Raw genomic sequence first — 23,199 nt, forward strand, 5'->3', positions numbered from 1 at the left:
TGAATTTTCTGAAGAAGGGTCCAGACCCGAAACGTCAGCTTTCCTGCTCCTCTGATGCTGCTTGGCCTGCTGTGTTCATCCAGATCTACACCTTGTTATCTCAGATTCTCCAACATCAGCAGTTCCTACTATCTCATAAGAATGATTGTTTGTTTTCAGTTTCCTAATTCCCGTGCTATTCAATAAGTTCAGATGAAAATTTAGACCTGAAGAAGGGGTATTTGCGATCTTTTTGGTGTCTCAATACTTCACATCATTGTCATTATATTTTATTGTGTCGTATCTTATTTCAGACTGAGAAATTATCTTATGAATTCTCTGAGGACGTGTCCCTTTGTAGGAGAGACTAGAACTAGGGAACACAGTTTAAGCAGAAGAGATCTTGTGTTCCAAGCAGAGCTCAGGCTAATTTATTTCTCTGACGGACGTTTGTCTGTGGAATTCTCATCCCCAGAGAAGAGTAAAGGCTGAATCAATGAATTTTAGAGATTTTTTTGATAGACAAGTGAATAAGCAGTTAAAATGAGGGAGTAGACAGGAAAGCACTGACCGCATTGACAGGCAGAAAGGGTTTGAAGAGTCAAATGGCCCACTCCTGCTCGGAAGACCCATGTTCTGATGTGGCTGTATGAGGCAATTTCAGCACCACAGCAGGATTAAAGGAATCAACTGTCTGGATGGCGGATCCTTAGAAAGAGGTGATGCACTCTGCTCTATTAAGTTACAGAACTTGTATGTTGTTTAAAAAAGGTCAGGTGACTCTATTACAACTCCTTTTAAGTTATATTATTCCGTAAGACTTTGTTCTTAAGTTGGAGTTTTCATAATCTTTCATATAAAATATCTAAAACTGCATTACCTATGAGAGGTTAGTAATCTTTGAACACAATCACTTCAGAAACCAGTGTTATTATTTAAAAATAGACTGAGAGAAATCTATATCATTAGAAATACATGTATATATCCACAAGCAGATCATTGTAATATTGAAAAACACTCACTAATAATGTGATTAAGCATGTACTGAATGTTAGTGAATATATAAAATACAAATGTAGCCTCAAACAAATTCTTCGCATGCAAAGTCAATACTTTGTTTTTGGAGATAAGGCTTTATTCTCCACCTGATTTTATAATTTTGACATTGTCAGGATGAAGAAACATCATACTTAACACTGGCAGTTCCTGAAGTGATGAGTGAGTTTCATGCTATTTTTGTGTCAGTCAATGATCCACGTTGAGACCAAAGTTACTGCTGGCAATGCAAACTTCTCTGAACATATTCCTATGCCATTCCTTTTTGTGCAATTTTTAGGCAGGTGATAACTTTAAAAAAAGATCCATTAACTTTTTTTTATTGAATGATAAACAGAAGAACAATGTGAAAAAGTATGAATTATTTTTCAACTGAAACCAGCAGAAGTCATTCTAGTTTTAAGAGGATTATGATTTGAGAATTGTCACTTCTGCTGGAAAATAAGAAAGACCTATCCTTTGGAGAGTCAATAAAGCATGATACCTCCATTTTAATCAGCTGCAAATTGATTCCTGTTTATAACATGGAAACAAGACCCTGACAGTAGCTAAACATAGGACAAAATATAAATCAAGAAATAATAAGTAACATCTGTGGATAAAAAGCAGAATTAACATTTCAAGTCCAGTGCCCTTTCAAATTAACTTGTGTTTCTCTCTGCGCAGATGCTGTGAGACCTGCTGGGTTTCTGCAGCAATTTCTGTTTTTATTTCAGGTCTTTAGCATCCTTGGTTCATTGTTTTATTTTAGCCTATTAACATGTGTCCCTTAGAAACTCACCCGCTGTGATCAAGGATTAAGAGTGGCAAAATGGCACAGTGATTAGCTCTGCTGCCTCACAGCACTAAGAACCCTGGTTAAAGGTTGTTGAGGTTGGTTGGCTCGCCAAGCTGGTTTCGTGTTTCGCAGACATTTCGTTACTGTGCTTGGTAACATCCTCAGTGCAGCCTCCGATGAAGCATCGGTGTGTTTTCCCGCCTGGTTTTTAAACTCTGGAGTCCATTGAAATGGATTGCCTCACATCCGGTTTTCCTTCGTAGTGGAATGTATATGGGGTCGAGTTCAATGTGTTTATTAATAGCATGCTTCGTGGAGTGCCATGCTTCCAGGAATTCTTGTGCTTGTCTCTGCCTAGCCTGTCCCAGGATCTTGGTGTTGTACCAGTCAAAGTGGTAGTTCTCCTTGTCCATGTGGATTGAGATGAGTGAGTGTTAGTCGTGTCTTTTTGTAGCCAGTTGGTGTTCATGTACTCTTGTTGTTAGTTTCCTTCCTGTTTGTCCAATGTAGTGTTTCTCGCAGTCTCTGCAGGGGATCTTGTAGATGACATTGGTCCTGCCCATGTCGGGGAGTGAGTCTTTAGTTCGGGTGAGCAGTTGTCGTAGGGTTGATGTGGGTTTGTGCGCCACTCTGATGCCCAGCAGTCGTAGGAGTCTTGTGGTGAGTTCTGACGTGTTCCTGATGTAGGGTAGTGTGATGATTGTGTCGGGGCATGTAGTATCTTTCTGATGCTGTTCGTGCAGGCATATTCTGACCCAGTTCTTTCGACGTCATGGACGTCATGGTAGAGCGCAAGACAAATGGGAAACTGCAAATGAAAGTACACAGAAAAGCCACACACACACAGACCAGGTACTGAACTTCAACAGTAACCATCCCAGCACACACAAACAAAGCTGCGTGTGAACACTATTTAAAAAGGCAACAACACACTGCAGCAACACAGAACTACGCCAAGAGGAGGAGGAATACCTCTTCCAGGTTTTCAAGGATAATGGATATCCAAAGAACTGGGTCAGAAGATGCCTACACGAACAGCATCATAAAGATACTACACGCCCCGACACACTGATCACACTACCATACATCAGGAACACGTCGGAACTCACCGCTGGGCATCAGAGTGGCACACAAGCCCACATCAACCCTACGACAACTGCTCACCCGAACTAACGACCCACTCCCCGCCATGAACAGGACCAATGTCATCTACAAGATCCCCTGCAGAGACTGCGAGAAACACTACATGGGACAAACAGGAAGGAAACTAACAACAAGAGTACATGAACACCAACTGGCTACAAAAAGACACGACTAACACTCACTCATCTCAATCCACATGGACAAGGAGAACCACGACTTCGACTGGGACAACACCAAGATCCTGGGACAGGCTAGGCAGAGACAGGCACGCAAATTCCTAGAAGCATGGCACTCCACGAAGCAGGCTATTAATAAACACATTGAACTCGACCCCATATACATTCCACTACGGAGGAAACCCGGAAGTGAGGCAATCCATCTCAACGGACCCCAGAGTTTGAAAACCAGGCGGGAAAACACACCGACGCTCCATCAGAGGCTGCACTGAGGATGTTACCATGCACGGTAACGAAATGTCTGCGAAACACGAAACCAGCTTGGCGAGCCAACCAACCTCAACAACCTCAACACCCACAACTCGAGCTACAAATCTACTCCAAAACCTTAGACTCCTGGTTAAATTCTAGCCTTGGGCGACTGTCTGGAATGTGTACACTCTTCCTGTATGTGTGTGGGTTTCCACCACATGCTCTGGTTTTCTCCCATAGACCAGGCTTGGTGCAGACTCAATAGGCCAAATGGCCTCTTTCTGCACTGTAGATATTCTGTGATTCTAAGGATCATTTAATCTTGTTTCATCTTGAAATCAATTGTAGAGCCTCATCATTACCCTGTGTGAGAGAGGGTACCTTAGGGATCGAATGTAGGAACCATTGGCTCATGTGATTCTGCTGTATAATAGTTATCACCTTGCCAAGAGACCAATCTAGAGAGTGCCACATTTTTAAATTGCCTACAAAAAGATTTTGGTCCAATGGATACCTTGAACATTAGATGTACAGTAATAACTTCAAGATTGATTGGAAGTTCCTGGAATTGGAAATGTAATTGAAGTAGTGGCTTTAAAATGGGATTGGAAGATACTAATCATTGATCTGTTCATCAGCACTTTTGGAGAGGGTGAAGCACCTGCCACTTTTTGACTCTACTGCCTTCATAGGATAGAAAATATTGGAGGATGTACTATGTGGTGTGTTACATTAACAATAAAAACTGAAGAGATCCAGGAAAAGTAAGTTTTTAAAATTACTTTTGTGGGGTCAAATAAGAGTCGCAGGTCACACAAAAAGAATCCTGGTCTCTTCTGTCCTGGACTGCCCCCACAATCATAACACTCCTCCTAGACTTATCCCCTGGGCTGAGTCTAACAAATCTACACTCATATGCCCATTTGATAATCATCATCAGCGGTGCCATGCAAGCAAGGATGACTCTCTTCCACTCTCAGAGTGAGCTCATAGGTGGCTGTACAGACTGTTACAGCTACCACAGGCTCTGCTACATTTGGGACAGGTGGTGGTCACAGGAAGGGGTGTGTGGGGCATTGGCATGTCAGTGTGCTCCTTTCATTGTTTTCACCTGGCTTTCACTTTCTCCTGATGGCAACTCTTGAGGCGCTCAACGCCTTCCCAGATGCTCATCCTCCACTTTGGACGATCTTGGGCCGGTGATTCCCAGGTGTCTGTGGGAAAGCTGCACGTTGTCAGTGAGGCCTTGAGGGTATTCCTGAAGCACTTCTTCTCTCCACCTGGGGCTGGCCTGCCATTTCAGAGCTGGGAGTAGAGCAGCTGCTTAGGGACTGTCGTGTTGGTCATGCAATGTGCCCATCCCATTGTAGGTGGTCAAGGGTGGTCAGTGCCTGGGGATGTGGGCTTGGTCAAGGACGCTGGTGTTGATGCATCTTTCAATGAGGTTTTCAAATTATTCTGGACCCTTGGCCTGTGGAATGGGGTCACTGTGTCCACTAGCCATTCCCAAAGCAAAAGAATTGAACAATGCCTTTGTTAAATTAAAGGATTGTCCTCTGGCTTCGAGGGCTCTAAGTGGCAATGTTTAGCTGTGTAATACACTGGATGCTGTTTTACACAATCATCAAGATGTTTCACTCATAATAAATAAAAACATTGTATTAAAAAAAAAATTAGAAACCCCACTATGCCATTTCTAAAGATAAATTATCACGTGAAATTAGTTGTAATGTGAGCTGTAATGGAATGAAAATCTGGGAATGTAAACTTTAGCACAGCTTGTTCCTCTCAAATTCACAGAAGTACAATAAGCTTTCTTTAGTTCATAATCCTCATTGGCCTGATCATTAGTTGTGTGGATTTAAAAGAGTAGTAATTGCCTTTCCAAGTTTTCCAGAATATTCCCTTCTTCCGATCTGTTCTCCTATTGATTCTGGATCGAAGGTATTTCCCGTTTAAATTTGCTTCTCCACATGCGGAAAACCACCAGCCACCTATAAGGAGAAATGTTACAATGAAATTTCAATTTGCAGCACAATATTTCAAATACCAGCAATAAAAATATCTATCCATCCAAATATTTAGGAACAAGGGAATGTTTTTTGAATGGTAGTAGGCTGGGAGTGATTGTCATTCTCACGCTTGTCAAACCTCAAGGTTGGCCAACTGAGATTACTCAAAATTGTCATGAAGTCCACCTTCTCAATTCACTAGATTGTTAAGAAACACTAATCCTTTAACCTTTCCTCATCCACATTGCTTTAAGTGATTTCAGAAATGATGTAGTCTCACATTTGTAATATTTTCTGTGATAAATTCCCTTCACTCATTATCTGAAATATGAGACCATTCTGAATCTGGGAGTTGTGGGACTGTTCAGGGTAGTTTAATTTTTAACTTGATTGTAACTTGTAATAAAGTAAATCACTTAAAACAAGTTAGAAGATTGTAAATAAGAACAGCTATGTGAGGATGAGAAGTAATATGAATTCACTATCTCTTAATGTACGAAAGATCAAATTCTGGTTGTTAACATGATGCCACCAGTGTGGTAGCAGATGTTCTGCAAATTGTGCTACTCAGCACAAGTTAAATCATGAGGAAAGCATTGACTGGCATTTGATGTTTATTAACCAAATCTCAATTCTGAATAACCGTGCCATCCAACTTTTCAGATATTTTTCCCAACCAACCTGTTCATAGATGTTATTACACACCTCCGCAACAGGTGGGACTTGAACCCAGGCCTCCCAGTCTAGGGGTAGGGACTCTACCGTTGCACCACAAGAGTCAGTTATCCAAACTTTTTTTATAACTTAAACGTATTTTTCTAATTAATTTGTTCAGAGATGTTAGTTTGCATCTCTGGAGCAGGTGGGACTTGAACCTGGGCCTCCCCGTCCAGTGGTAGGGACATGACCATTGCAGCACAAGAACCCAGTCATTCAACTTGTTAACTGGTTAATTTAATAGCTTTCTGAACCACTAAAACAGTAAGAATGCAGATATTGAAACCTGTTATGCCCTGTACATACTGGAAGGCAGCACCGAATGTGAAAATGATTTAAACTGCTTTGAATTTAACTACTCCAGGCATTCACGAGTATAAAATGGAAGGCTCACAGGACTTTATTAAATTCTAGTAATTAGCTCTAAAAGCATTGTATGTAAATCAAAAACAGAAATTGCTGGAGAAACCCAGCAGGCCTTCCAGCATCTGTGGGGAGAGAAACAGAATTAATTAAACAGATCCATTATCTTACTTGATTCTGACCCATACTGGCCAGAAGGTCCACAGGTTCAATTCTTAAGAGTTTCAGTTAATGTGCTGAGTCCGGCGATTCTACATCACAGTTGCTATGTGTCAGTTCTGATGAGTGTAAGATGAGAAGCTTCACTTTGTCCCTGTTTAATATTGTTTAAATTACTCATGTCTCGGTTACGAGAGCGGAGTGGAATATTCTTGTATTAGTGATGTCTGATAGATGCACAATTACAACACCCAGAATAAATTACTTGAAACAATATTGCTTTTCTTTCACTGTTGCTGTATCAAGTCCTGGAACTTAAACCCACGATGCTGTTAGGCAATATTTGAACCTGAAGGACTAAAGCGGTTTGAGAGGGCAGCTCACTCTCACTTTCTTGAGGGCAATTCGGAAGGAGCAGAAGGTGCTGGCTTTAATGACATGCTCACATCCCATGACAGAATTTTTAAAAAAAACTTTTCAGAATTGAGCCTTCTGATCAGTATGGGTCGAAATCAAGTAAGATAATGGATGTACAGCTTGTAATGAATAGCACTATACCTGAATGTTGCTCAGCACAGTTTATATCAGTGTGAAGATCATTGTCTTGATCCTTGGTGGTAAAAGGAAGTGCCTTGCAGTCACTTATGGCTGATGACAAATCTCCTGTCAAAACCTGACCAATTATCAGGCTATACTCGTTGTCTTTGCCACTTATCATAAACGTATATTCAATAAACCGTGTCACGTTCTTCCAGTCCTCCAGCTCAATTCGCAAAACATACTTGTCCTGATGAGCAATTTGATAGAAACTTTCTAAACCTAGCCAGAATTCACCTGAGTAGAAAAGAGATCAGTTTGTTTAAAGGGTGCAGGTTATGCCTTAATGTCTCATTTTTGAGTGCAGATTTATTTTTAAATGCATGTAGGTCAAATACAAAGAGAAAGTGGGGGTGTGTTGAGAACAGCATTTTGGAAACTTGGAAAATCAGTCCCATTGGAAAGATTTATATGTGCAATGTTAACCTCAGTGTGAGCTTTATCAATATAGCTTTCTTGCTTGGATCTTGGATTTTGGTGTTTTACTAAAACTGAGATAAAATAGCAAAAGACAATTTTCTGCTTTTGTTTTAGAGCTTGCTATTGTGGATGCCCAGAGCTAAAAATCTGTGCATGGTACTGCAGATGATGACTATTTATTGTATTCAATATTGAAAAATATTGGAAGCAACAGAGTTGATAAATTGGGACAAAACCAAAATGCTACAGATATGGAAAATCCAAAGTAAAACAGAAAATTCTGGAAATACTCCATGTCAGGCAGCATCCATAGAAAGAAGCTGATTTATTGAAAATGATTTGGTTATTTGAAATTCACTTCATGTGAACTCAATTAATAAAACGTCCAGAAGGAACTGGAATGTAGCAGCGATAAGAAATCAAATGAAATTTTCTCTCTGTTGAATATTGAATGTGGTACAGGTGGAGTAACATTATAAGGTCCATGTTATGTTGGATTCTTACCATAGACATCCCCAAATCCTGCTTTATATTCTAACCAGGAGCGATCAAAATTCACAGAGCCATCAAATCGTCGTTGAATCACAGTCCAACCTGATTCTGCATGTGACAGAGAGAGAGAGAATTAATTAATTTGAGACAAGTTATTCTGTCATGACCTTTAACAGCAGCTCTTTGAAGGTGATGCTCATTAATATGGGCTTCAGAAGGAGCTGACAGTGAAATCCTCTGTGTTTTTGACTTTTGGAAGGACAATTAATCAATTAATGATGATTTCAAGCCCTGAACTATATACAGATTCTTTTGAAGAAATTTATTTTCAAACCAATCCTGTTCAGAGAAGATATTACACACCCCTGGAGCAGGGGACATCAAGCCAAATCTCCTGGCTCATTGCCACCACTACCACAGGAGCCCTCGGCATGCTTTTTAATTGTCCCATAAGAGATTTGCAACACATGTTGAGATCATGTACAGCTACTCGAAGCTTTTATGCAGCGGTTTCATGGATCCAGAATACCAACTAACCTGGAGTCATTCGGCAATATGTTTGCAATAGCTGGGCTCCTTTAGGCTGGATGCTGTAAACTCCACTAGTTTTTCCGCCCCTCTTGAAAATCTGATGACAATCAGCTGAAAGGTATGAAGAGCATGTTTCAGTTGTGATTAAATCACATCTGCTAACCAGCATTTACACTGAATCGACCAAAGCTTTTCAGGTGTAAAAGGATACCACCTCCTCCAAAGACAAATGAAGTAAAGACCTTCAATAGCATTACCATCACTAATAGCCCCACCAGCATCATCCTGGACCTACCAATGACCAGAAACTGAACTGGACTAGCCATGTAAATACTGTGACTACAAGAGTATTTTATAATGAGCCTCTTAAAAAGGATGCTGTCTGCTTGTTCACTCACTGAAGATTAATGATAGGCTGCTGTAGGTGAAGCTTCATTATAGATCAGTGCGTACGTTAAGGGATGTTCTCATGCTGGAGGTTTTTTTTTCAAATGAATTCATGGGATACTGACATTGTTGGCTGGTCAGCATCTATTACCCATCCCTAGTTGCACTTGAGAAGGTGTTTGTGAGTTGCCTTCTTGAACCACTGCAGTCTATTTGAGGTCAGTACACCACAATGCTGTTCAGGAAGGAGTTTAAGGATTTTGATCCAGTGACACTGAAGAAATAGCAATATATTGGGCGGCACGGTGGCTCAGTGGTTAGCACTGCTGCCTCAGAGCACCAGGGACCCAGGTTTGATCTATCCTCTGGCCTCTGTCTGTGTGGAGTTTGCACATTCTCCCTGTGTCTGCATGGATTTCCTCTGGGTGCTCCGGTTTCCTCCCACAGTCCAAAGATGTTCAGGTTAGGTGGATTGATCATTTTAATTGCCCATAATGGCCAGGGATGTGCAGGTTAGGTGTGTTAGCCACGGGAAATGCAGGGTTACAGGAACAGGGTAGGGAGATGGGTCTGGGTGGGATGCTGTTCGGAGGGTCGGTGTGGACTTGTTAGGCCAAATGGTCTATTTCCACACCGTTAGGGATTCTGTAGATAATTCCAAGTCAGGATGGTGAGTGGCTTGGAGGAAACTTATGGGTGGTGGCATTCCCATGTATTTGCTGCTCTTGTCCTTTTCGAGATTGTGATTTGGAAGGTGTTATCTAATAGCCGTGTTAAGTTTCTGCAGTACATCTTGAAGATGGTACATTTTGCTGCTACTATAGATCAGTGATGGGAGGAGTGGATGTGGTGTCAACTAAATGGGCTGCTTTGTGCTAGATGGTGTCAATCTTCTTGACAGGTTTTGGAGCTGCACACATCCAGCCAATTTGTAGAGTATTAAATCACACTCCTGATTTGTGCCTTGTAGATGTGGTCAGGCCTTGGGGAGTCAGGAGGTGAATTACTCACTGTAGGATTCCTACCCTCTGATCTGCTCTCATAGCCACAGTATTTATGTGGCTTGTCCAGTTCAGTTTCTAGTCAATAAAACAGAGAGATAGAGTTAACGTTTCATGTTCAACATGACACTTTTTCAGAAGGAACATTCATGTTTGAGAGTCACTGAAAGTTATTCTTGTATTGTAAATTCATTGATCCTACCCTAACCGCCTTTCTAAGGAATTTGGCTGTTTTCAAGCCTTGATGCTAAGCTGACAGCTGATAGCATTCAGATGTGCACAGGCCAATTGAACAACTATAAGTAAACTCATTACATTATTTGAGAATTGGCTAACCACCAATTAACTCATGTTTTGTTCACTTCGATTATGGTATATGATTATTTTTATTAATTTTTTACCCAAAGCGAAACCAGAAGAGAGAGAACGGCACTTTACTAGTCTAATTAATGACTGATTTCCAAACTCCGATAAAAGGTTAAACAACTGATCTCTTCAGTGCCATAATGATTCCATCACTGTGAGTTTATAAAGTGTATTTCTCATTTTCTTTGAACGGTTATACATTTAATTAGTTTGCAGGAAAATATTTCCCACAAGAGGTTGACAATAAATCTATTGTAACCCTTAGTCTCCAAATAAGTCTTCAACGTTTTAGTGAATCCTCTTAAGCCTCTATGAAATTCTTTCCATTTCTTGTGCTTTTGGCCCAGTCATCCTATTGGCTTTTTGTGGGTTGTATACTAGCAAATTCTTACTTTATTACAAATTAATTCAACGCTGAGCATGAATTTAAATCCAGATAATTAATGAGCTAAATGCTTTGAGATTTTCATTTCCTATGCTTTCTTCATACAATCAAACTGCATTTTCAGATAAACTTCTCCATTATGTTGTTATACCATCTTCCCTTGAGTTGCCAGGTTACTTGAGACCTTGTGATAATCCAGATACAGACAGCAGCTTGATACAGCACTGTGTTATGGACAATGTATTATTTTACTGCTAAACTGGAGTGTTGTGCAATCTGACCAGCTTTTTTAGAGATCTAACTGATGGTGACAATTGGAGGCTGAACATATTCTTAAATAAAGGATTATAAGTTCCCTGTAATTCTGCCATTGCATTTAAACACCCCAGTTGCTCCTTGCACAAGAAGGTAGAAAACGTCCAGGTTATTTTTTTTGATGTTTGATAATGGTCATGTGGATCATTTGGATCATATCCAGTCAGAATGATATATGTAGATCCAGCGTGTGCAAATGAACCTTAAAGCAAGCTCAACTGATAAGCTTAAATTGGCTGCTCTCCGTTCTCACACTTTAGAAATTGATGTTCCTTTTCACAATTTGGTTTCTTGTGTGTCAGCCCTGATGAGTGCAAAATGAAAAGCTTTCGCTTTTGTGTATCCTTTTAGTGATATTTAATATTCTTTCCACAATTGTATTTCTGTGATCAAGAGTTGTGTTGGAGCTCCACTGAATTGTTAAAAGTAGCTCTTTTCATTTTTCTCCTTCACACACAACGAACATTATGACCCCATTTCAGTGACTATCCACAATATATTTAGAACAGTCATAACTATCAGGAGGATTAAGATTTTAAAGGTGTACTCACTGTCAGATGAGGCTGGTTTTTGGATTTTCCACTGATCAGCAAGGTTATCATTTCCCTTCACATTCTTCTTGAAGTTGAAGTGTTCTCTGAGGCCAAAGGCTGAAACCTTCAGATGGAATAATAATGTAGTGGAATATTTCTTTATAAAGCATTTGTATTGGAGTCAATGCTTACAACGTATCACGCAAGCATTTAATGACATGCCTTTTATTGAAACTTAACAAGATTGAAATGCAATTAGGAGTCCTCCATTCCCGTCAAGGCAACCGATAATAGAAGGTTGGAGGGAAGGAACCAGACATAGAAACATTGAAGATAGGAGCAGAAGGAGGACATTCGGCCCTTCAAGCCTGCTCCCCCATTCTTCACGATCATGGCTGATTGTCCAACTCAATAGCCTAATCCTGCTTTCTCCCCATAACCTTTGATCCCATTCACCGCAAGTGCTATATCCAGTCGCCTCTTGAATGCATTCACTGTTTTGGCATCAACTACTTCCTGTGGTAATGAATTTCACAGGCTCACCACTCTTTGGGTGAAGAAATGTCTCCTCATTTCCGTCCTAAATGGTCTTCCCCAAATCCTCAGACTGTGATCCCCTGGTTCTGGACACATCCACTATCGGGAACATCCTCCCTGCATCTACCCTGTCCAGTCCTGTTAGAATTTTATAAGTCTCTATGAGATCCCCCCTCATTTGACTGAACTCCAGCGAAAACAACCCCAACCTAGTCAATCTCTCCTCATACGTCAGACCCGCCATCCCCAGAATCAGCCTGGTAAACCTTCGCTGCACTTCCTCCAGAGCAAAATCCGAGATTTTGTTTGTAGAGCATTTTCAGAAAGTCAGTAAATTCCAGACTTATGCCTTCAGGAACATTCCCTCTCATATTTCCTGCAGCTTTTCTGTACTTCATGTGTTTAATGGAGGCTTCAATTTCTGCCACACTCAGTGGGAGGCCAAGGTCATTTTTGATGGGAAGTTGGGGGATTTCCTCCAACATGTCCTTGTCGCTGATTGCATTGTGGTTTACGAGTTTCTTTGAAGTGTTCTCCCCTTCAGAGGCTCTCTGCATTTCAAAAGGGCTCCATCCTTACTCCATGCTTTCTCAGTTCACCACTGACTTTTGATTTCCCTAGTTCTTCTTTGTAACGCCACCTTTTCTGTTTGATGATTTCTCCTCTTTGCCTCACCAGTCATGCTGTTTTGGCATGGAAAGCGTTCCTCTTCTTGTTGATGAGATTTTGGATGATGTGGTCACTTTCGTCATGGCAGTCTTGGTGGTTCCTGTTCTTGTAGCTGATGGTTTCTTCACCATGTGAAATGATGGCAGACTTCAGCTTGTTCCAGATTTTATCCACTCCAATGAAATGAACAATTTGGAGATTTTAGTGAAGAGATTGTTCGATGTTTGCTTGTCTGCTCAGCATTTTTTTTCTGAATTGTTTCTTCCTCTTCAGTTGCTTCTGGTGACATTTGATGAATATTGAGGAATGGTGAGCTGTGGTCTATCCAGTAGTTGTCTGCACTGGTCATCGTTTTGGTTCATGAGGACACCCCTTTGGTTGAACGATAGTGTAGTCAAATATGTGCCAGTGCTTTGATTGTGGATGCCTCCAAGAAGTCTTGAACTTGTCTTCTTGGTGGAACAGTGTGTTGGTGATGGCCAGCTGATGTTTCACATATTTGGTGAACTGGAGAATCCTTTTGGATTTGCAATTCCCTTTATGTTGGTTCCTTTCCAGATTTGGGTGTCCTTTCCAATGCTGGCATTGAAGTCTCCAAGAAGAATAATTTTATCTTCCTCAGGGATGTTGGTGAGTATGGTATCCAGGGTGGAGTAGAAGCCTTCTTTGGAGTTGTCTATAACATTAAGCGTTGGAACATAGGCACTCACAACTGTTGCCTGCTGACTCGTGGCAATTTGTAGATGGAGAGTCATAAGGCAATTGTTGATGCAAACAGGGGGTTCCGAGAGTTGGTTGACAAATTCATGTTGACAGCAAATCCAATTCCATGCGTCCTGGGTTGATCTTTGGGTTTTCCTCTTCAGAAGAAGATGTAACCACCACCTTTTTCCCTCAGCTGTCCTTCACCTGCTATTCACAACAGGGTAGCTCCTGCTGAAGTGCCAGAGTTCGTGGGCAACATGGGCAGTTCCTCGTTCCAGATGATTGAATGCTCATTGTCCATTTCAGGAGCTGTGTTTGAGGTTGACTTTGGTTTTCAGAACGAAGTCCTTGACAGAAGATAGACCCAGTTCCTGTAACAAGGACATGTCGATGACAGGGTGATCTCCCTACTGCTGCAGCCTCCATCTACCATCACAGCTGTTGATATTACACGAACGTATTCTGCCTGGGTCACCGTTCAGGACTTGTTTTGGATTACGTTTTGAGGTGCTGCAGGTGGTAAAGAAGGCAAAAGCTATGTTGGCCTTCATTGTGAGAGGTTACAAGTGCAGGAGCAGGGATGTGTTGTTGCAGTTATGCAGGGCCTTGGTGAGACCACACCTGGAATATGGTGTGCAGTTTTGGTCTCCTTTTCTGAGGAAGGATGCTCTTGCTCTCAAGGGAGTGCAGTGAAGGTTTACCAGGCTGATTCCAGGGATGGCAAGTCCAAACAACTTCCTCCTGCTCCTATCTTCTTGTTTCTATGTTTCCCTTCCACAAACATTCACTGTTATAATTGTGTGAAATGCCTTTTGTGAAAATTGTGTTGTGTTAGCATATGTAATTGTTCATCAAAGGCACAAGAGTGCACTGACAGTACAACTCTAAGGAAGGGTAGTGTACTAACCTTGTTTACCAACAGTTGAATCTGCATATTTTGTTCATCAATCTGTTGCTGCTGGGCCTTCGTCAGTGCCAGAATTTCATCCACATGCTGTTTTTGAAGCTCAATCACAGACTGGAAAGTTAAATTAAATTATTGATATAACTAGATAATAGCTGGATTGACAATAGGCATTTTTCCATGATGACAGCAGAGGTTTAGTTTCAAAATTTCAATGTAACATACAGTTTTACTCACCTCACTGAGGTATGCTGGTGTACACTGTCGATAGCAGCAATTGAGCTATAACACTTCTGAAGAAGGGTCCTGACCCAAAACGTCAACTTTCCTGCTCCTCTGAAGCTGCCTGGCCCGCTGTGTTCATCCAGCTCCACACTGTGTTATCTCTGACTCCAGCATCGGCAGTTCTTACTATCTCTGAGTGACTATAACGTTTGTACTGTTTGAGTAAGGTGGAGTGAACTGATTCATTTCCTTGTCCCATTCTTCCACTTGTCACAACAAAGTTTGAATTTAAATTTGGCCAGTTATATTTGCAACAGATTGTATATAGCTGAGGATCAAAAACAAGCCAACCAAGTTCCTTAAGTAGCAAATAAAGAACTAGGTTGTTGCAAACTAAAATCACTTGAGCAAAAGTTGTAATGGCAATTAACATAATGTTTACACAATGATGCTTCTTGAAAACAGATACACACTACACTGACTCATGCACACAGGCACACACAGTCTGCAGAGAAAACCCTATCGAGTGTAGTTACCTTAAAACTACACTGCCTAAGTAACAGATGAATTCACAAAAGTAAGTTATAAATGAATTGTCCCAAATGCTGGTCTGGAGCTGAAGTCACTTTCTTCACAAGCTAGCACTTGGATTTCTTCCTGGATCAGTTATGGCTGGTTGAAGTTTTCTTTTTATCTGGGGAGAGCAGTGTTGATTCAGAATACTCCCTCAACTCTGTACTTACGATGAGGATCTCCAGTAGAGTTTCAACTCTCAGACTTTGGTTAGAGGGGTTTCAGAGTGAGAGAGAGGTGGACAATGGCTGTTTCTCCAGAGGCGGGATTTCTCCGACTGCCTGTCTGTGTTCATAGCGAATGGCTTTATCTTACCCACAAACCAGTCATGTGACCTCTCAGAAAGTTTTGTACACTCAGTGATTTGAGTCAAGCAGCTGGTGTTCTTTGCAAATGCAACACTTTTCCCTGTTGCAGCCGATTTCCTTTGCTTTGTAAAACGTTTGTTCCAAAATGTCCACAATATGGGCATTGTCCAATCAATGATATTCTGAATTAATCTTTCAGATAAGACATCTTTATGACATATTATATAAGGCTGTGGCATGGCCAAGTAGTAGTAGATAGAAATAACCTTTTCCCCTCGGTAGAGGGATCCATGATCAGGGACCATGGATTTAAGATAAGAGACAGAAGGTTCAAGGAGATGTGAGGAAAATGTTTTTTAGCCAGAGGTGATGGGAATCTGGGATTCACTGTTTGGGAGGGTGGTAGAGACGGAAAGCATCAAAACATTTAAGAAATATTTAGATGTGCACTTGCAATGCCAAGGCATATTAGGCAATGTGCTAAGTGCTGGAAAATGGGATTAGAATAGTGAGATGGTTGTTTTTGACCAGTACAGACATGATGGGCTGAAGGACCTTTTTCTGTGCCGTAGACCTCTATGATTCTATGACTCTAAAGGCAATTATTACACTGAAAAAAATCAATAATACTTTTCTTCTACCCCACCTCAGCAAACTGGAATGTTTAACTTTAGAACTTTTTGAAAGGTTTTGCTATATGTGTAACTACCTTTTAGACAGTAACACCATTTTGACCTGGAGGAGCAGCTCAGTAAGAGCACGCTCTGTGCAAACCTCAAGTTTGCAATATCAACAAGGACAGCTAATCAATTTCCTGCACACTGTTTTGGGCATCTTACAGTTTTCCAACTGAAAACAATCACTGAAAGTCCTGTGCATACAAACATGCAAATTAGAAGCAGGAGTCAGTCACTCAGTTCCTGAAGCCTTTGTTATGGACCAGACCAAACCCCCTTCAAAGGTGTCAAGGAGATAGCCTAGACCCTAACTTTTTCTTATTTGAAGGCAAGTGTTAGGTGCTGTGTTACAAATGTAATTTGATTGGTTAAACTACTCGGCTTTAAGTAAAACACACTTTATTCTTACTCTACAGTTAAAATACAAATGAAAAAAGAATTGGTCTAATTTTAACTCTATTGGAAAACTTAACAGAATAATGGATTATTCAACTACTAAACAGCAACTCGTCCAATATTGTAATAGCCCATAAACACACCCTTGGCAAAGACAAATTCAGTAAAATAGATTCACATGCAATGTTTCTCCAGTCTTGGAGAAAAGAATATCAAGAGGAAACTCTGGTAGAGAGAGACAACTCCAGTGTTTTGCTAGAAGAGAGAAATGTATGGCAGCTTCGAAACCCCAAAACTACTGAAAGCTAAACTAAAACCCTTGTTCTGTGGGAGCCTGACTACAGCCATTCAGGCTGCTTCTATTGTTCTAAATTTAAAATATAAACACCCAAGGCCTCATAAGCTGTTTACTTTATTGGCTTGGGACAGACCATTAACCACCTCTATCTCAATGTCTCTTCATTTAAAAAAAAAGCCAGGACAAAACATGCCTCTTAAAGCCGCAGTATTGTCACACCATTCATTAAGATCATGGTTGAGCTGATTGCTCCATATTCCCACCTATGTCTAATAACCTTTCATCCTCTTACTTACCAACAATCTATCTATGCCTGCCATAAAAAATACTCAAAGACTTTGCTTTCACTGCCTTTTGAGGAAGAGAGTTCCAAAGACTCGTGACCCCTTGTGAGAAAAAAAAATCTGTTCATCCCTTTCTTAAATACGTGACTCCTTATTTTTAAACTCTGACACGTATTTCCAGAATCTCAGACAAGAAGAACCATCCTTTCTGCAATGATTGAGAGATGGCTCTGAGGAAGCTGAATCTCCTCATGTAAATAAAGGGTGACTCAGTGACAGGATACTGGCCTCTGTGGAGTTATTTCATTTTCCACATCCATCCTGTCAGTGCGCCTCAGGATCTTGTATGTTTCAAACAAGTCACCCCTTAGTCTTCTAAACTCCAGCAGATACAAGCATAGCCTGTCTTACATTTCCTCATAAGACAACCTATTCACTCCAGATGTTAGTCAAATTGACCTTCTCTAAACTGCTCCCAATTCTTTTCCATTCTTCTCTAAATAAGGAGACCAATATTATACAAGGTACTCCAAATGTAGTCTTACTAATGCCCTGCACAACTGAAACATGTTCTACCTGCTTTTGTAATCAATTCCCTTCACAATGAGCCATAAAATTCTATTATATTTCCTAACTGCTTGCATACTTAATTACTAGCCTTCTGTCATTCATGCATCACAACTCCAAGGTCCCTCTCAGCTCAGAGCTCTGCAATCTTGTCTCATTTAGATAGTAATTCTTTTTAATTCTTCCTGCCAAAATGGATCATTTCACTTTCCCGCAGTATACTTCATTTGCTAGAACATTGCCCACACACCTTACCTATCTATTTTCTTCCCTTTGTAGCCTCCTATCCCCTCGTCACAAGTAACAATCTTTGTGTGATCAGCATTCTGAACATTCCATCCCTTCATCCTAGCATTTGCTGTGTATAAATTGCAAAATGTTAAGGTCCTCCCACCGATCCTATATCATATCAATTGTTACTTCTTGCCAATGAGAAAATGACCCATTTATGCCGCCCTTCTGCTTGCTGTTAGCTAGTTAACCTTCTATCTCTGTCAACATGCCGATTCTACCCCAACAACATGAACTCTTATTCTCCATCATAAGTTTTGATGTAGCATCTCACCTAATGTCTTCTGGAAATTGAAGGACAGATATATCACTGGTTTACCTTTATCCACAGCACATATTACTACTTCAGAAAACAACAAAGAATGGTTAAATGTGATCTCCCTTGCCCAAAATTATGTAGAGTTTGTCTGATTACCTTGAACTTTCTAAGTATCCTATTATAACTTCTTCAAAAATAGCTTTGAGCATCTTCCTTTGACACATGTTAAGCTAACTGACCCTCAGTGTCCCACTTTCAGTTTCATTATTGAATAAAGGAGATAAATCTGTTATTCTCCAACCTAATGAAATTTTCCATGAATCAAGGTTAATTTTGCCCTCGTTCTCCTCAATACTGCTGTCAGTATCCCATGAAGCAAAACCCATTTCTCCCATAACAGTCTCTGAGCCAAGCATTTAACTTTCTGACCTTGTTTTCTAGCTCAGCTAGTAATCCAGCAAATCAAGTGTACATCAGTCACTGGATGGTATTTCATGACCAGGCAAGCAAAAAAGACCCTAGAGCAATTAGTGAACAAATATTGTATTGTGGTGTGAAGGAAGGCAGGCAAAGTAAAATTTTAAAGTGCAATGCATCTTCCTCCCTGCCAATTACTGCCCAATCTGCTGCCACATTCTCATTCTCTATAACTCTCTTTCTCTCTCTGTCCACTCTCCGAATCCAATTAATCACATTCTTATCCTGCTTGATTCCAATAGTTTGCTTTGTCTTAACTCTCCATGTGCAATGCAGAGAAAGTAAGCCAGTGAAGATTAACATTCACATTGCAATGTGCGCATTTAGCAAAACAGCAGCATTAACTAAGAGAAAATGATAAAGTTGATGCGGATGTCTTTGTAGGTACTGTGCATTTTCTAATTCATTCAAGGGATATGGAGATTGCTGAAATTTATTGGTCATCCCTATTTATCTTAAATGAGAAGTTTGTTAAACCATGTCAGAGGGCAGGTTATAGTTTGCCACATATACCGAAAAGGCTGTATAAGCTTAGCAGATTCCCTTCCCAATGGGCTTTAATGGACCTAAGGCCATTTACAACAAGCTGATATTTACATGGGAACCATTACCCATACCACCATTTTTTTATCCGAGATTTATTTCATATTTGAAATGTCTCTGGTTGGATTTAGACTCATTGACTTCTTCCTTGGCTTCTAAAGTGGAGTCACTGAACCCAAAACATTAACTCTGTTTCTCTCTCTACAGATGCTGCTGAGTTTCTCGAGCAATTTCTGTTTTTGTTTCAGATTTCCAGTATCCGCAGTTCTTTGTTTTATTGTTATTACAGGTGTTTGGATTAAGACTTGAATAATAGGACAACTATTGCTACCATTCCTCATTATCAAATGGCCAGTGTGTGTATCAGGTTGATAACTCAGAGCCTATTATATCCACATTATTCTGAGATGTCTAAGATATTTGGAATATATCTGATCAGATTGTTTATGATATTCAACAACATATGTAAATAGTTTAAAAATAGCTGTATGTTCTGTCAGTGAACAAGCACTTTACAGCCTTATGTCATTTCTTTTATTTTTTATGTTAGTAGATGCTTTAATTGGTATTTTCAGGTGAATTTGAACTTGTATCAGTCGGCAGCATTTTCCCACTAACATTGCTATTTATAATCCTCTAGTCTTACATCCAATTGATGAGTATGGTCAGTTTGCACTGTAAAAGTTGTGGGTAGATTCTGTTATAAATACCATGGAGAGATTGCATTAGAAATGAAAGCAGAAATTATTCTGGACCTACACTCTGTGTGTTGAGTTGTCTGACAACAGTGATTGTCAGAGAACTAGAATAAAAACAGAAATTGCTTTAGAGAAACTCTTTCAGATCTTTTGTTTTATTACATCATAGAGCTGGATTTGTTCAAGCGTTTACCGGTTAGTTTTAAAAAAACCTTAATTTCTAGCTGTTATTTAAATTAAAACAGAAGACTAAAATACTTCCTTTCTAATCATATGCTCCAACATGCCTAATTTTCTGCTATTTGTTGTATGCAATCTAGCATTGGACACACCTAGGAGAAGATTCAGGATAATTCCATCGTGTGATAGCAAATATGTTGCAGATTACTATAAATTATTTAAAATGTAAACAAAAATCCCTTTGACTAGTCTGAAAATCCTATCCTCAATATGTGCCTGCAGTGATATTTTATGACTCTGGATACCGCATTGGAATAATTGCTATGAGCAAGTTACTCTGATCTCCAGCGGCTTGAGGTAGTTTGAAATGCCTGTGTTAAATATTATTGAATATTGTCAGTCATAAATCTATAAAATTATTAAACTGTACAAGAAGCACTACCTCTTTTTACATTTTATTCTGCTTTAAGATGTGCTGGCTTACCCTGTAAAACAGGATGTCTGCAGACTTGTTTTTCTCGAGAGTTCCTAGAATCTGCTCCAGCTTTCCTTCCAGGGAATCTACCTTGCTGGTAACTGACTGCTGGTCCTGTACTGCTTTCATTTGCTCACTTCTGAGCTCCATAAATCTTTTATGAAGGTCCTCATCCTGAATTTCCAGCTTCTCAGCCTTGCTCGTTAATGCCCTTCTGTCACTTTCTATAAGCCTGACCTGACTACCCAGGTTCACAATGGAGTTTTTGTAAGTATCCAGCTGGTCTGACACAGCAGTCATCTCTTCCTTCATTTTGTCCGTGTGCTCCTTCAGTCCTTTGCCGACCAGGTAAAGACCGTGAGCGAGTAGGCTAATATCACTGGATGAGGCAAATTGAGTTTTCTCTCTTCTGTGAGTGTTTCCCGGAAGACTTGATGTGGAACAAATAAGACCAATTACCATGATGAAGTGAAATGTCTTCATTATTGAAAGACAAGTTATTTTAATTTTATCATTTGTTTTCTCCACTCTTCGTACAGACACTATGTTATTCCTTCTGTTTCAGAACAGAGGCTGTGCTCTTTTATATCAGGTTGCGGAGTCCTCCCAGTTCTACTTGTTTTTAATAATAAATAATTAAACTCAGTGGGAACCAAAGTGTCATTGTGAAAACCACAGCAATGCAGTGGCTCCTGTTAAGTGGCTGTCTCCAAAATATGTTTCTGTCTAGCTTGTTCACAGTATAAACTGAAGACTTTTCTCACCATTTTAACTTATCCAGAGAGTGTTTTTGTTTACTAACAGTGATGCTGGAGCATTTTTCTCATGTGATTTATCCAGTCCATTGTGGTTTAATCAAGGCGAGGGAAATCAATGAACTGGTGCACCTTCTGTGGCAAATAAACAGAGTTTGTATTGACTCTCCCAGGCTAGGTGCAACGCAAATAGATGTGTTAAACAATCTACCTCATTTGCAGCTTCAGAAGAGCCCTAACTTTATTGATGTTTGCAATGCCTTCAATTCTCCTGATTCTCTGAATGAGAAATTCATGCAAAGTGGAATTAAATTAGTCCCTGGTTTATGCTGTTGATACCTATTTATTGGCAACTGAATTGAAGTTATCTAAACTTGTTTTACATAGGACTCTTACAGGAAATAGAAAAAAGGAATTTCATTTATTGATCTACAGTCAATTTAAACAGATGTTTACTATGCTAAGGCAATCTCCCCATTGAATGCATATTTGGAACAATTTTGTTGCATAACCATCCTGAGTAGTAATAAAGGAAAAAGGCACAAGAATGGTGTGCTCGTGGGGAGGCAGATGACGAAGCAAGAGGTACATGGCTAAGCCAGGAGCAGCTTGGAAATTGGAAGAGATTGCATGGTAGCTGGTGGAATGGAATGTATGAAGGAGGGTTAGGTATGAACCTGCTATTACATTGAATGGTCTCAGCCATCTCTGGCCAAGATCTCCACACTGAGTGTCCTGGTAGTGATAGCTCTATCTCCTTCATTGCAGTGAGAGCTGTTCCTCCATCTTCACTGAGCTAAAATCCTGAAGCTCCTTAACATTACTCCAGGTGTACTTGTACAAGATGGACTGCAGTGTTTCAAGAAAATGGTACATCACCAACTTCTTAAATGCAGTTAGAAATAGGCAATAAATAGTGACCTTGTCAGTGATGCCCACAAACCGTGAATTATGGTAAAAAAAATAGTAAACTGTGATGTTGAATCAGTTGGCATATGCTGATAATAAAATCACACCAGGAGAGCCAACTGATTACTTAAAGGTTCAGGCAGATTGCCAGGAATTAGACACATTACCAAATTAGACAAAACAGCTCATATTCCCATTCAACCATTACCTCATTAGTCACAATATTTGTTTGTAGTACTTCAAGCACAAACCAAAGCTAAGAGGATTTATTAATGCTTAGGACCATAGGACAGGAACAGGCCATTCAGCCCTTTGAGCCCATTCCACCTTTCAATGAGGTTATGGCTGATCTATGGCCTCACTCCATAACCTGCCTTTAGCCCATATCCCTTAATACCTTGTGTTTAACAAAAAAAATCTCTCTCAGATTTAAAATTAACAATTAATCCAGCATCCACTGCCATTTGTGGTAAAGAGTTCCAAACCTGTTTCATATCACAGAACTGTTTATTATTAGAAGTGAAGAGAGAATCTTAACAGAGGTACCGATGATATTAAAAAGTTATAACAGTTGATATAATAGCAAATCTCCAATCCCATTCTTTGGGGTAAAAGGCCTTTGCCATATTTCTTTACAGGATGTCCCTGTTGCTGTCTTCCATGTCTAAAAACATTGGCTCCATATTATGAGACAACAAGGTGCAGGGCTGGATGAACACAGCAGGCCAAGCAGCATCATAGGGGCAGAGAGGCTGACGTTTCGGGCCTAGACCCTTCACCGAAACGTCAGCCTCTCTGCTCCTATGA

At 40.2% G+C, this 23,199-nt stretch overlaps 1 protein-coding gene across 1 annotated transcript; it reads right to left on the bottom strand.

Annotated features, from left to right (window-relative positions):
- Positions 1-5,202: 5,202 nt before the first annotated feature.
- Positions 5,203-21,190, bottom strand: LOC125487736 (angiopoietin-related protein 3-like). Its single transcript, XM_048619913.1, has 7 exons — positions 20,738-21,190; positions 14,481-14,591; positions 11,681-11,786; positions 8,682-8,786; positions 8,157-8,252; positions 7,194-7,469; positions 5,203-5,378 (listed from the first exon to the last, which is right to left on the bottom strand). The coding sequence occupies exons 1-7, from the start codon at positions 21,188-21,190 to the stop codon at positions 5,203-5,205; spliced, it is 1,323 nt and encodes a 440-aa protein (XP_048475870.1).
- Between the last annotated feature and the right edge of the window lie 2,009 nt (positions 21,191-23,199).

This window comes from Rhincodon typus, chromosome 3 (genome assembly GCF_021869965.1).
Source record: "Rhincodon typus isolate 14 chromosome 3, sRhiTyp1.1, whole genome shotgun sequence".
In the NCBI taxonomy this organism is placed as follows: Eukaryota; Metazoa; Chordata; class Chondrichthyes; order Orectolobiformes; family Rhincodontidae; genus Rhincodon; species Rhincodon typus.

Excerpts from the sequence above, each read along its gene's own strand:
- LOC125487736 (XM_048619913.1), bottom strand. The coding sequence starts at position 21,190 with ATGGTAATTGGTCTTATTTGTTCCACATCAAGTCTTCCGGGAAACACT. Across the intron at positions 14,592-20,737 it reads CAGACATCCTGTTTTACAGG|TCTGTGATTGAGCTTCAAAA; the intron begins GTAAGCCAGCAC and ends TTAACTTTCCAG. Across the intron at positions 7,470-8,156 it reads AGGATTTGGGGATGTCTATG|GTGAATTCTGGCTAGGTTTA; the intron begins GTAAGAATCCAA and ends TTTTCTACTCAG.